Here is a 13,244-nt window from a genome sequence, read left to right as displayed (position 1 = left end):
GGGGCAGTTCTACTTTGTTCTGTAGAGTTGCTATGAGTCAGAATCAACTCGATGACAACACAGAATGGGAGATCCATCTTTCAGACAAGGAAACTGAAACTCAGAGCAGTCAAGTGGCTTTTCCGAATCATAGCACCTGTAAGTGGCAGAAACAGGAATGGAGCGCAGGCAGCAGTGTCCGGGTAAGAAAAGGCCACGATCTGTAGTGTTTGCCCTTTTCTGTGGTGTAAGTTCTTCCGCCACGGCTGATTTCAAGCTATTGGCCCCTGAATGTGAAATTGGAAATTGACGCGGAGTTCTGCTCTCCAAGTGGCCTGAGCCGGCTCCAGTACTCCACTGAGTGGATACTGCCGATGACGATGAATCTCGTGGAGTTTGCCTTTAGGCGGGAAGGAGGGAGGGAGAGAGACTCAAATGATATATTGAGAAGTCTCGAGTTATTCCAGGCGTGGGGGGTGGAGAGAGAAGTGGAGCCCAGAACTGACCTTAGCAAGTCAGTCAGGCTCCAAGGCTCACACTCCCTCCCTTCTCTGGCCCTTCCCTTTGGGGAATCCCATGTCAGAAAAGTCTCACGCCTGTTAGATGGGGAATCCCCACTCTCAACTCAAGGAAGCAGCCCTGAGAAAGGAAGGGGACTCAGCTTTCCCAAAGCTACCTACTGCCACCCTCTCTCTCACCCCTCCATTCCTCCATCTGTTGGTGAGAAGCTTCCAGATGCTGGCTCGAGGCCCCCAGGGCTGCCTCAGAAAGGCCTCCAGAAAGAGGCTGGTTCCACTGAGGTCCTTACCTGGCCCCCATCCTCATGATTAGCAGTAGAGACAAGAATCAGTACACAATCCTGAAATAATTTACACAGATTTGGAGCTGATTCTTTTTTTTTTCTTAATTGCGTTGAAATATGCATAACGAACATTTGCCATTTCGACCATTTTTATGTGAACAGTTCAGTGACAGTAATTGTGTTCATTGTGTTATGCAACCATCACAACTACCCGGTTCCAAACCTTCTGACCACCCTTCACAGAAGCTCAGTGTCCTTTCAGGAGTACCACCTTGTTTCTTCCTCCCGCCAACCCCTGGTAACCACTAATAACCTTTGGTCTCTATGCCTTTGCCTATTCTAAATGTTTCAGGTAAGTGGGATCATACAATATTTGTCCTTTCATGTGTCTGACTTATTTCACTTAGGGTCTTAGTCATCTCGTGTTGCTGTAACAGAAATTCTACAGGTGGACGGCTTTAACAAAGAGAAATTTATTCTTTCACAGTCTTGGATGCTTTAAGTCTGAATTCAGGGCGTCTGCTCCAGAGGAGGCTTTCTTTCTTTGTTGGCCCTGGAGGAGGGTCCTTGTCATTAATCTTGCTCTAGTCAAGGAGTTTCTCAGCACGGGAACCTCGGTCCAAAGAACATGCTGTGTTCCTGGCACTGCTTTCTTGGTGGTATAAGGTCCCCCTGTGTCGCTGCTGGCTTCTCTGTTTTATATCTCAAAAGAGATTGGCTTGACACACTATCTACTCTTGTACATCTCATCAGTATAACTGCCACTAATCCATGTCACTAACGTCATAGTGATAGGATTTACGACACATAGGGAATCATATCAGATGACAAAATGGCAGACAATCACACAATACTGGGAGTCATGACCTCACCAAGTTGACACATATTTTGGGGGACACAATTCAATCCATGACACTTAACACAATGTTTTCAGGGTTCATCCATGTCATAGCATGTATCAGAACTTAATTTCTCTTTATGACTGAATAGTATTTCATTGTACGGATATACCACATTTTATTTATCCATGCATCTGTTGGTGGACACTTGGATTGTTTTTTCCTTTTAGCTATTGTGAATAATGCTGCAGTGATCCTTGGTGTACAAGGATCTGCTTGAGTCTCTGATTTCAATTCTTTTGGGTATAGGAGTGGAATTGCTGGGTCATGAGGTAGTTCTATGTTTAACATTTTGAGAAACCACCATACTGTTTTCCACAGCGGCTGCACCACTTTCCAATTTCACCAGCAATGGATGAGGGTTCTAATTTCTCCGTATCTTCTCCAACAGTTATTTTCCATTTTTTCTTGTAATAGCCATCCTACTGGAGGTAAGAAGTCCCTGGGTGGGGCAAACAGTTAATTAGCTTAGACACTAACTGAATAGTTGGGGGTTCAAGTCTGCCCAAAGGCCCGTGATCCACTTTCAAAAAATCTGCCATTGAAACCCCTGCGGAGCACAGTTCTATTCTGACACACATGGGGCCTCCATGCATCGGGGTTGACTTAATGACAACTGGTTTAGTGGGAATGAAATGGTGTTTCATTGTGATTTTGATTTGTATTTCCCAAATGACTAGTGAAGGAGCCCTGTAGTGCAGTGATTAAGCGCTCGGCTGCTAACTGAAAGGTTGGCGGTTGAATCTACCAGCTGCTCTGCGGAAGAAAAATGTGGCCATCTGCTTCCATAAAGATTGTTGTTGTTGCTAGGTGTCATGGATTGAATTGTGTCCTCCAAAATACATGAATCATTTCGGCTAGGCCATGATTCCCATATTGTGTGATTGTCCACCATTTTGTCATCTGATGCGATTTTCCTATGTGTTGTAAATCCTGCCTCTATGATATTAATGAAGGGAGGATAGGCGGCAGTTACGTCAATGAGGCAGCAATCAATTTACAAGATCGGATTGTGTCTTGAGCCAGTTTCTTTTGGGATATAAAAGGGAGAAGCAAGCCAAGAGACAGGGGCCCTCATACCACCAAGACAGCAGTGCCAGGAGCAGAGCACGTCCTTTGGACCCGGAGTTCCTGCTCAGAGGAACTCCTAGTTCAGGGGAAGATTGATGAGGAGAACCTTCCTCCAGAGCCGATAGAGAGAGAAAGTCTTCCCCCGGAGCTGACACCAAGTTTGGACTTCTAGCCTACTTCACTGTGAGGAAATAAATTTTTCTTTGTTAAAGCCACCCACTTGTGATATTTCTGTTATAGCAGCACTAGATAACTGAGACACTAGGTGCCGCTGAGCCTGTTCCGACTCATATTGACCCTATGTACAATAGAACGAAACGCTGCCTGGTCCTGTGCCATCTTCTCAATCCTTCTTAGATTTGAGCCCATTGCTGTAGCCACTGTGTCAGTCCATCTCATTCGGGGTCTTCCTCTTTTTTACTGGCCCTCCACTTTACCAAGCATGATGTCTGTACAGATTACAGCCTTGGAAACTTTATGCGGCAGTTGTACTCTGTCCTATACGATTGCTAGGAGCCAAATCCACTTGATGGCAAGTGTTTTTTTTTTTTTGGCAGGGGGATGACTAATAAGGTTGAGCATCTTTTCATGTGCTCATTGGCCATTTGTATATCTTCTTTGGTGTAATGTCTACTCAAGTCTTTTGTCCATTTTTAAGTTGGGTTTTTTGTCTTTTTGTTGCTAAGTCATCGGAGCTGATTCTTAACTGGAAAAGAAAAAAAAAAAATCCAATCCAAAGATTCTGTGTTCTGCAAGAAAAGAAATACCTTGTCCAAGACACAAAGTTCATCAGAGAATTAAGGAACCCTTCTCTTCTGAGGTGACAGCATCCAAACTTCTGTGATTTCATCCAAGAGAGAGGATTTGCTTATTTTTGATATACAAGATTGAGAATTCTTAAAGTGTATCATGTGAAATTGGTAAAAAAAAAAAAAAAAAAGAGTTGAAGAATTAAACTTTCCTGAAATCTCAGGTTGGGTGGGGCGAGGAGCAAGCAGTTGAGGGGCATTACAGTGCACAAAAGGACCCAGCTGAAGCCAGAGCTCAGCAGCCTCTGCCCCCAAGGCCACCCGCTGACCTGACACGAAGGAGGTTCTTCCAGCTTCTCGCTTCTCACGTCTGCCCTTCTTCCCAGGCTCCACACATTCTTGTCCCCAAGTCCAAGGCTAACCCCAAGGCTGCCTTCCAGTTGGGTAGAGAGAACCACGGATCTCCCCTTTCTATAAAATTATATTTCTCCTGCCATGGGATAACCATTTTTTTAAAAACTATATTTTCCTTCTTTTGATAACATTTGTACATGTACATTGTTAAAAATATCCAAAATGGAAGAAAATGAAAACTTGGGACATCTTTCTTTATTTTTTATTGTGCTTTAAGTGAATGTTTACAGCTCAGGTTAGTTTCTCATACGAAAATTTACACACATTGTTATGTGACCCTAGTTGCTCTCTCTGTAGTGTGAAAACACACTCCTCCTCTCCACCCCGGATTTCCTGTATCCATTCAACCAGCTCCTGTCCCTTTCTGCCTAAAAAGTTGGGTCTTCTTCCTTCTGTTTACCCCGAGGTCTGTCTGCTAGAGATACTATTAACAATTTTCTGTCTCTTTCCAGAAATATTCTGTGTACATTATACACACACACCCCTCATCCTATTTGACCTGCCTGGGGTATTCCTCACAGCCCTCTCCCTCCCCTCCTCCCCCTCTCTCCCCCTCTCCCTCCCCCTCTCCCTCCCCCACTCTCTCTCCTTTCTCCTCCCCCCTCTCCCCCTCCCTCCCTCCATACCCCCTCCTTCCCCCCTCACTTTCTTCCTCCCCCCTCCCCTCCCCATCCCTCCCTCCTTCCCCCCTCCTTCCCCCCCTCCCTTTCTTCCACCCGCTTCCCCCTCCCCGTCCCTCCCTCCTTCCCCCTCCCTCCCTTTCTTCCTCCCCCTTTCCCCCCCTCCTCCTCCGTCCCTCCTTCCCCCCTCCTTCCCCCTCCCTCCCTTTCTACCTCCCCCCTCCCTACCACTCTGTCTCCCTCCCTCCCCACCCCACCAGACACACTTGCTTCACTTGCCTGCAGGAACAACTCTGCTTTCCTGTCTCCTTTGGAGGGTCCTTCCGAGTGTCTGTTTCATCTCCCAGTCTCTAAGTACTGAAGGGCCCCAGGGCAGCGACCTCTGTCTTCTTTTCTGTCTGGGTTCTCTCCCTCCATGATCCTTTCTCCAGCCTCCTGGCTGTGAATTACCTCTGTGGAGCACTCAGGTCCCGGGTCTTCCACTGGCTCCAGGCCCACTCTCCGCCCTTTCTTCCCTGCTCTGCGTTCAGGCTGGCTGTGTGGGCCACATCTGTGGGCCCCTTTGCCCTCCGGCTTCCTGTGGGGTCTGACCAGTGCAGACACAGAGGGAGGGAGGTGAGGTCAGGATGCCCTCTCTTCCTCGCAGGCTGCCAGGCGCTGACTGCGTTCCTTCACCCAAGGCCTCAGGTCCTGTCAGGCGGCCCTCTCACGGGCCCTTCTGCCTGAGTCCAGTAACTCCCATCCCGTCACCCTTCAGAACAATGGGTGCTTAAGTCCTGCTCTTACTAGCCCAGGGGTCCTGCACTGCCCTCTGGTTTTTCTGTACCCTGCTACTTGTAAAAAAAAAAAAAAAAAAAAAAGAGTCCCTTTATTCAACTCTGCTTAAGTTCCTCAATTTGACTGTACCAGCTGTTTCCCTCTGGGACCCTTCGTTACAACCTCCGAACAACTCATATTTCTGTCACCCCTGAATTCCTGACCCACGTAAGCAGCTCGGACTACTGATTTCCCAGTCCATCCCCTAGAAAAACCTACTCCTTCTAGAGGCTTCCCTGTTCTGGTCAAGGCTGACTCCGTGCTTGTAGTTACACAGGGCACCAAATCTCCTGTCACACCTGACTCCCAGGCCCACAACTGGTCTATCAGCAAATCCTCTCAGCCCTAAACCAAAAACCAGTTGCCAGGGAGTCGATTCCCACAGGACAGAGTAGAACTTCCCCATAGGGTTTCTAAGGCTGTAAATACGGAAGCAGATTGCCACACCTTCCTCCCGGGGAACAGCTGGTGTGAGCGCTTACCCACTGCACCACCAGGGCTTCTCTGATGGCTCTACTATCAAGATATAGCCAGAAGCACGTCACTGCTGGACATCTCCTACCACCCTGGTCCAAGCCACTGTCTTCTCTCACCTGGATTATCACGACAGCTGCCTCCCTGGCTCTACCCCTGCCCCTCTGTGTCTGCCCCAGCAGCCAGAGTGATCTTCTGGCACCGAAGTCAGGTCATGTCACTTCTGTGCTCAAGACCCTCCAGTGGTTTCTCATCTCACAGTAAAAGCCCCACAAGGAACTATGGGGCCTGCAAGGTCTTCCTCCACCTTCCCCAGTTGTGACATCTCCCTTCTGCCACTCTGCCCCTTGCCCTCCAGCTTCAGCACACTGGCCTCCTCACGGCTCCTCACAGGCCAAGTGAAATCCTGCCTCAGGGCCTTTGCACTTCCTATGCCCTCTGCCTGGCAGACATCTGAAGTTCTCTTACCTCGTTCTGGTCTCTGCTCAAACGTCAAATTGCCCAAAAGGCCTTCCTTGACTGTCCAATCTAAAATAGCACACCCTTCCCCCCCCATTTTCTAAGCCCTTTCCTCTGCTTCATTTTTCTTCATAGCACTCATCACCCCCAATGTGTTTTGTCTGTTTACTTCCCACCCCCATAAACTGCACGAGTTAGGGCTGTCTAAGTCATCTAGTGCCGCTGTAACAGAAATGCCACAAGTGGATGGCTTTAACAAACAGAAATTTATTTTCTCACAGTTTAGGAGGCTGGAAGTCCAAATTCAGGGTGCCAGCTCCAGGGGAAGGCTTTCTCTCTCTGTCGACTCTGGAGGAAGGTCCTTGTCTCTTCTGTCCTAGGTAATCTTCATGTGGCTGGGCTTATCTCTTCCTCCGTCTCTGCTTTCTTGCTTGTCCTAATCTGCTCTTTTAATATCTTGTAAGAGATTGACTCAAAACACACCCTGCACTAATCTTGCCTCATTAACATGACAAAGACAACCCAATCCCAAATGGGATTATAATCACAGGCATAGAGGTTAGGACTGACAACACATATTTCTGGGGCACACAATTCAATCCATAACGAGGGCCTTGGTCCGTTTTGTTCCCTCCTGTATCTGCAGTGTCTGGATCGTGCCTGGCATGTGACAGGTGCTCAATATGTATTTGCTGGATAAATATATACCTTTAAAAAAATTATCACCGTGTTCCGGCTGATGGGGCACAAACAGGAGTTGAGAGGACACTCCTTTCTTTTGTTCACCTCACAATACACCTTGGACATGGTACATAAACGGATATCTCATTCTTCCCACAGTGCATGGTGTCACAGGGTACAGGTGTACCTTGTAATTTACGTAATTCTCTAATCTTGGGTGTCTCAAACAACACTGCGGTGAGCCACATGTAATGCATTTATCTGTGTATTTTTGTCTGTAGGATAAATGTAATGGCTGGGTTAAAGGGTTTGTTCATGAAAAAATCTGATCATATTGGCAATTGTTCTGCAAATGGGCAGGGTCAGCCAGTTTTCCACACGAAGACAGTGGATACTACACTGTTCTCCACCTACACTCATACCAGCTAGGTCGGGCTTTTCGACCTTGGATAAGGGAGATGGCATCTGTGTGTTTAACTGGCATTTCTATACTGTGAGTGAAGCGTCTCGTCCTTGGGAACCTTGTCCTGGGTCACAATGACCAAGATGACCAAGACCCAGCAGGACAGAGCTGGGGCCCAGCCTAGCCAGCCAGCGACAACACCCACGACTCCACTTGCTCCCTCATTTTCTCAACTTTCCTTCTTCCCCCACAAGTTTCTGATTCTTGGAAGCGGGGCCGGTGACATCACGTCAGTGACTTCACATCCGGACCTTCTGGGAACTCTCACCAGTGCTTTTTCTTAAGAAATCTAAGGGGTGGAGGGGAGCGTGTCACGAGAGGGGTGGAGCTTTGGGGGAAGCCGGGGAAGGAGCAGTGCAGGGAAGTTTCCTTGTTCCCATCAGGGACCTTGGAGGTGGCAGGGCGCTCCGCCAGCCGATTGCGGCTAGCAAGACCCAGGACCCGCCCCGCGGCCGGCAGCCAGGCAGGCGCACCCCTGCCGGGAGACCCGGGTGGCCAGGGTCACGGATCCCAGCCTAGGTCACTGCTGCTGGTTCGGGGCCAGGCTGGTTCCTGGATACCCCTACGCTGAGCCTCTGCCAGAGCTTCTTCAGAAGCTAGCTGGGTATCTAACTGGGCACTTCCGCTACAGGTGGCAGTGGAGAAAGTGGGGTTCTTGACTTTGAGGCGCTAACGGTATAGCAGGGAGGAGACACGCAACACCAGAAAGTTACTCCTGGGCCTTCCCAGCTTCAAGACTGCATAAAGGTGGGGACAGGTGTTTGTTTACACGGGGGGGCGGGGCCCGGGGTCACAGAGGGGTCCCTGGATTACCAGACTTTGCACTGGCCTGGTAACCAATGGTTGGCTTGGTGGTTCCAACCATCCCAGCTGCACCGTGGAGGAAAGGCGCTTTGGTTCTGAAAGGTCGCAGCCAAGAAAACCCTATGTAGCTGTTCTACTCTGACACACCTGGGGTCGCCCTGAGTCAGAGTCGACCAGATGGCTCGAGACAACAGCAACAGCCACCACACAACAGGAATCATTGACAAACACACCACATGGTGTTTGCTTCATTGAAAAGGCTACCTCAGAGTTGAGGGTGGAAAATAGGTGGGCAAAGCATAGGCAGAGCCAAGGCTATTTTATGACTTTCATGGGCTCAGGCATTTTTACCTTTGTGGGCCCCTTCCTCTGGTAAAAATACTATTCTATTTTATGACTGCAGTGGTATAAACACAGATGAATATATTAATGGTATATATTAAACCTTTTCTTTCTTTTTTTTTTTTTTCTACCTAAAAGCTCTTTCTTCTGGTTTTAAAAGAAAAAATTTTATGGTCTCCTAAAAGTGTGGTGGGCCTTAGGCTCTGTGCCTACTGTAGCCAACAGATAAGTCAGCCCTGGGCAAAACCAGGTGTGTGACACAGCCTGGTTAGAGCACTGAAGGGCAAGACGAGAGAGACTATACACACAAGTAGCAGCTGGACAAGAGGGGGGTTGAATGACCTTCTAAGGAGGTGGATTTCATGGTGGAGGTGGTAGGAAGCCATTGTGGGGTTGCACTGGAGGACTGACAGTTTGGGGGTGTCACTGGAGGTGGGGAGCACAGTGGGGAGGCTATTGCCTCAATACAGGCTGAAGCCTGAGCAACAGTGGGGATGGAGGGGAGGAGGAGGGAGAGGAGGTATTTGGGAAGCCAATGCAGAACCTGGCCACCCACTGGATGTGAGGGGGTGGGGAGGGAGAAGCCTGAGCTAACTTCCTGGATTCAGGTGAATGGCAGACCACCCGTCCCTCATGGAAGGGGGACACAGGAGGAGAATCTTCTTCAGGTCTTAGGGAAGATCAAAAGGAAGGTGCTTTGTGAACAACAAACCCAAAACCCACTGGTCCAGTCAATTCCGACTCACAGCGGCTCTGTAGGACAGAGCAGAACTGCCCCTTAGGGTTTCAAGGCTGTTATCTTTACAGAAGCAGACTGCCACATCTTGAGCAAACAAGATAATTTCATATTGTGATACCAAAATTCATTGCTGTCTATGAGTTGATTCTGACTCATAACGACCCTAGAGGTCAGAGTAGAGCTGCCCCATAGAGTTCCAAGGAGCTGCTGGTGGATTCAAACTGCTGACCTTTGGTTAGGAGCCATAGCTCTTAACCACAACGCCACCAGCATGAGACGTGGGGGAAACCCACTCTAGGTGGATGGATCAGGAAAGGCAGCACTTGAACTGAGATCTAAGGAGCCCAGCTACATGAAGATCTGGGAGAACAGACTTCCTGGCTGAAGCTACAGCAGGTGCAAAGGCCCTGAGGCTGGTCCCTATCAGCTTGGTGTGTTTTGTGAAGAGGAAGATTTGGAAGGCTGGAGACTAGAGGGGTGCGGGTGAAGGGCAGAGTGGGGGCAAGGATTTAGAAGGCTGGAGACTAGAGGGGTGCAGGTAAAGGGCGGAGTGGAGGCAAGGATTTGGAAGGCTAGAGACTAGAGGGGTGCGGGTAAAGGGCAGAGTGGGGGCAAGGATCTGGAAGGCTGGAGACTAGAGGGGTACTGGTGAAGGGCAGAGCGGGGGCAACGATTTGGGGGGCTGGAGACTAGAGGGGTGCTGGTGAAGGGCAGAGCGGGGGCAACGATTTGGGGGGCTGGAGACTAGAGGGGTGCGGGTGAAGGGCAGAGCGGGGGCAAGGATTTAGGGGGCTGGAGGCTAGAGGGGTGCGGGTGAAGGGCCGAGCGGCCAAGGATTTGGGGGGCTGGAGACTAGAGGGGTGCAGGTAAATGGCAGAGTTGGGCCAAGGATTTGGAAGGCTGGAGACTAGAGGAGTGCAGGTAAAGGGTCGAGCGGCCAAGGATCTGGAAGGCTGGAGACTAGAGGGGTGCTGGTGAAGGGCAGAGCAGGGGCAAGGATCTGGAAGGCTGGAGACTAGAGGGGTGCGGGTGAAGGGCAGAGCGGGGGCAAGGATTTGGGGGGCTGGAGACTAGAGGGGTGCAGGTAAAGGGCCGAGCGGCCAAGGATCTGGAAGGCTGGAGACTAGAGGGGTGCGGGTGAAGGGCCGAGCGGCCAAGGATCTGGAAGGCTGGAGACTAGAGGGGTGCGGGTGAAGGGCAGAGCGGGGGCAAGGATTTGGGGGGCTGGAGACTAGAGGGGTGCAGGTAAAGGGCCGAGCGGCCAAGGATCTGGAAGGCTGGAGACTAGAGGGGTGCGGGTGAAGGGCAGAGCGGGGGCAAGGATTTAGAAGGCTGGAGACTAGAGGGGTGCTGGTCAAGGGCAGAGCGGGGGCAAGGATTTGGGGGGCTGGAGACTAGAGGGGTGCAGGTGAAGGGCCGAGCGCCCAAGGATCTGGAAGGCTGGAGACTAGAGGGGTGCTGGTGAAGGGCAGAGCGGGGGCAACGATTTGGGGGGCTGGAGACTAGAGGGGTGCTGGTGAAGGGCAGAGCGGGGGCAACGATTTGGGGGGCTGGAGACTAGAGGGGTGCGGGTGAAGGGCCGAGCGGCCAAGGATTTGCAGACTGAGGCCGAAGAGCAAGTCACCGGGGCCTTACAGGCCGCTGAGGCGCTCGGACCTCGGAATTCTAGGCCGGGCGACTGGTCCGACAGCCGCGCCGCCTGTGGGGTCAGAAGGCAAAGGGCACGGGTCAAGGAGGAGGCCCCCTGGGGAGTGAAGGGCCGCGCTCCCGGAAAGGGCGACGGGCGGTGCGGCCAGGGCGGCGGGAAAGTCGGGACGCGGAGCAGCGGCGGAGGCACCGAGCGGGGAGCCGAGACCCGGGCGAGGAACGGAACCGGCCTCCGTCCGGAGTCCGGGAGGGAGGCTCCGAGGAAAGGCGGCCCGGAGGCGCGGCCCGGCGCCCGGCGTCTGGGGAGCGGAACCAGCCCCTGGCCGCGCGCCCCCACGGCGTCTCCCGGCAACGGCCGCCGCCGCCCGAGCGCTCCGAGGGCGCGGCCCCGGTGACGTCACCGTCACCTTGGCGACGGCCGGTGGGAAAGCGGCCTGCGTGCTGCGGGGGCGGGGCCTGGGCGGGGAATGGGCAGTGTCTGGGCGGGGCCGGGGAGGGGATCGGGCGGGGCCGGGGAGGCCTCGGCGGGGAATGGGCACCGTCTGGGCGTGGCCTGGGCGGGCCTGGGCGGGGAAATGGGTACTGTCTGGGGAGGGGGCCTGGGCGGGCCTGGGCGGGGAGTGGGCAGTGTCTGGGCGGGGCCTGGGGGGGCTGGGCGGGGCCGGGGCGAAGACCTGGGCGGGGAATGGGCACCGTCTGGGCGTGGCCTGGGCGGGCCTGGGCGGGGAAATGGGTACTGTCTGGGGGGGCCTGGGCGGGCCTGGGCGGGGAGTGGGCAGTGTCTGGGCGGGGCCTGGGGGGCTGGGCGGGGAATGGGCAGTGTCTGGGCGGGGCCTGGGCGGGGAATGGGCAGTGTCTGGGCGGGGCCTGGGCGGGGAATGGGCAGTGTCTGGGCGGGGCCGGGGCGGGGATCGGGCGGGGCCGGGGAGGCCTGGGCGGGGAATGGGCACCGTCTGGGCGGGGCCCTGGGCGGGGAATGGGCAGTGTCTGGGCGGGGCCCTGGGCGGGCCTGGGCGGGGAATGGGCAGTGTCTGGGCGGGGCCCTGGGCGGGCCTGGGCGGGGAATGGGCAGTGTCTGGGCGGGGCCGGGGAGGGGATCGGGCGGGGCCGGGGAGGCCTCGGCGGGGAATGGGCACCGTCTGGGCGTGGCCTGGGCGGGCCTGGGCGGGGAAATGGGTACTGTCTGGGGGGCCTGGGCGGGCCTGGGCGGGGAGTGGGCAGTGTCTGGGCGGGGCCTGGGGGGCTGGGCGGGGCCGGGGCGAAGACCTGGGCGGGGAATGGGCACCGTCTGGGCGTGGCCTGGGTGGGCCTGGGCGGGGAAATGGGTACTGTCTGGGGGGGGGCCTGGGCGGGCCTGGGCGGGGAGTGGGCAGTGTCTGGGCGGGGCCTGGGGGGCTGGGCGGGGCCTGGGCGTTTGCGAGCTCCGCCCCAGGCCTGCGGGAGGGGCGGAGGCGCCTGTGCGTCGGCGGCAGGTGTGCAGGGACCCGGCCCCGCCTCACCTGGAGCCGCCGCGCTCCTTGGGGCGGTCTGCCACCGGCGCGCCCTCCTCACTCACCTGTCCCCACTCCTCCCCTAGGCCGCCACCCCCGGCCCGCAGGCTGGCTCCTCCGTGGTTTCTGTCTCCTCCGGAGATACCTGCCTCGGCCACCCAAGCTACAGCAGCCGCCAGCCCTCTCCAGGTTGACTGACCGTATTTGTACTTCCTTCCCGGTATGTCTCCCCTTGGAAGTTATGTAACTGGTTACAATCGTCTGTCTTCCCCTTTGAAACCCAAGTTCCACGAGGTCGGGACAAATTCTGCCTTCTTCCTCTGTTCTCAGCACCTTGAAAAGAACCTGGCGTGAAGTAGGTGCTCAATAAAGGTAAGCTGGGGGAGTTGGTGAACTCACTCAGCGATTTCCTTCACTTATATGTGAACGTGTTTAACGTTGACTGCCTGGTGGGGGACAGAATGTAAAGCGCACCGGGCCAAGGATCACTTGGGAGGCCATGGCCGGGGTCCAGGAAAGGGTGGATGGGTGGTGGTGACCAGGATGGGGGCTGGTGGGCAAATTCGGGACACGGGCAGTGACGGAAAGTGAGGAGCAGGGAGGATGCCTTCTAGGCACTTGTGATAGCACTGGAGATACTGGGATGAAGAAGACAGGGACCCACCCCCCAGGTGGGAAAAGAGGTAAATTAAAAAATAAGAATTACAATAACCCTAAAGATGAGGCTGCATTTTACATGTATGAATTCCATGGTGTAGTAGCTAAGTGCTACAGCTGCTAACCAAAGGGTCTGCA

General features: G+C 53.8%; 1 protein-coding gene across 1 annotated transcript; it reads right to left on the bottom strand.

Annotated features, from left to right (window-relative positions):
• Positions 1-10,943: 10,943 nt before the first annotated feature.
• On the bottom strand, positions 10,944-12,950 carry LOC126068232 (basic proline-rich protein-like). The gene is made up of 3 exons (XM_049870685.1): positions 12,887-12,950; positions 12,459-12,594; positions 10,944-12,225 (listed from the first exon to the last, which is right to left on the bottom strand). Exons 1-3 carry the CDS (start codon positions 12,948-12,950, stop codon positions 10,944-10,946), a joined length of 1,482 nt encoding a protein of 493 aa, XP_049726642.1.
• Between the last annotated feature and the right edge of the window lie 294 nt (positions 12,951-13,244).

This window comes from Elephas maximus, chromosome 27, assembly GCF_024166365.1.
Source record: "Elephas maximus indicus isolate mEleMax1 chromosome 27, mEleMax1 primary haplotype, whole genome shotgun sequence".
NCBI classification, from domain to species: domain Eukaryota; kingdom Metazoa; phylum Chordata; class Mammalia; order Proboscidea; family Elephantidae; genus Elephas; species Elephas maximus.
Note: the sequence above shows the minus strand (reverse complement) of the source record. Positions and strands in the feature narration are given on the sequence as shown.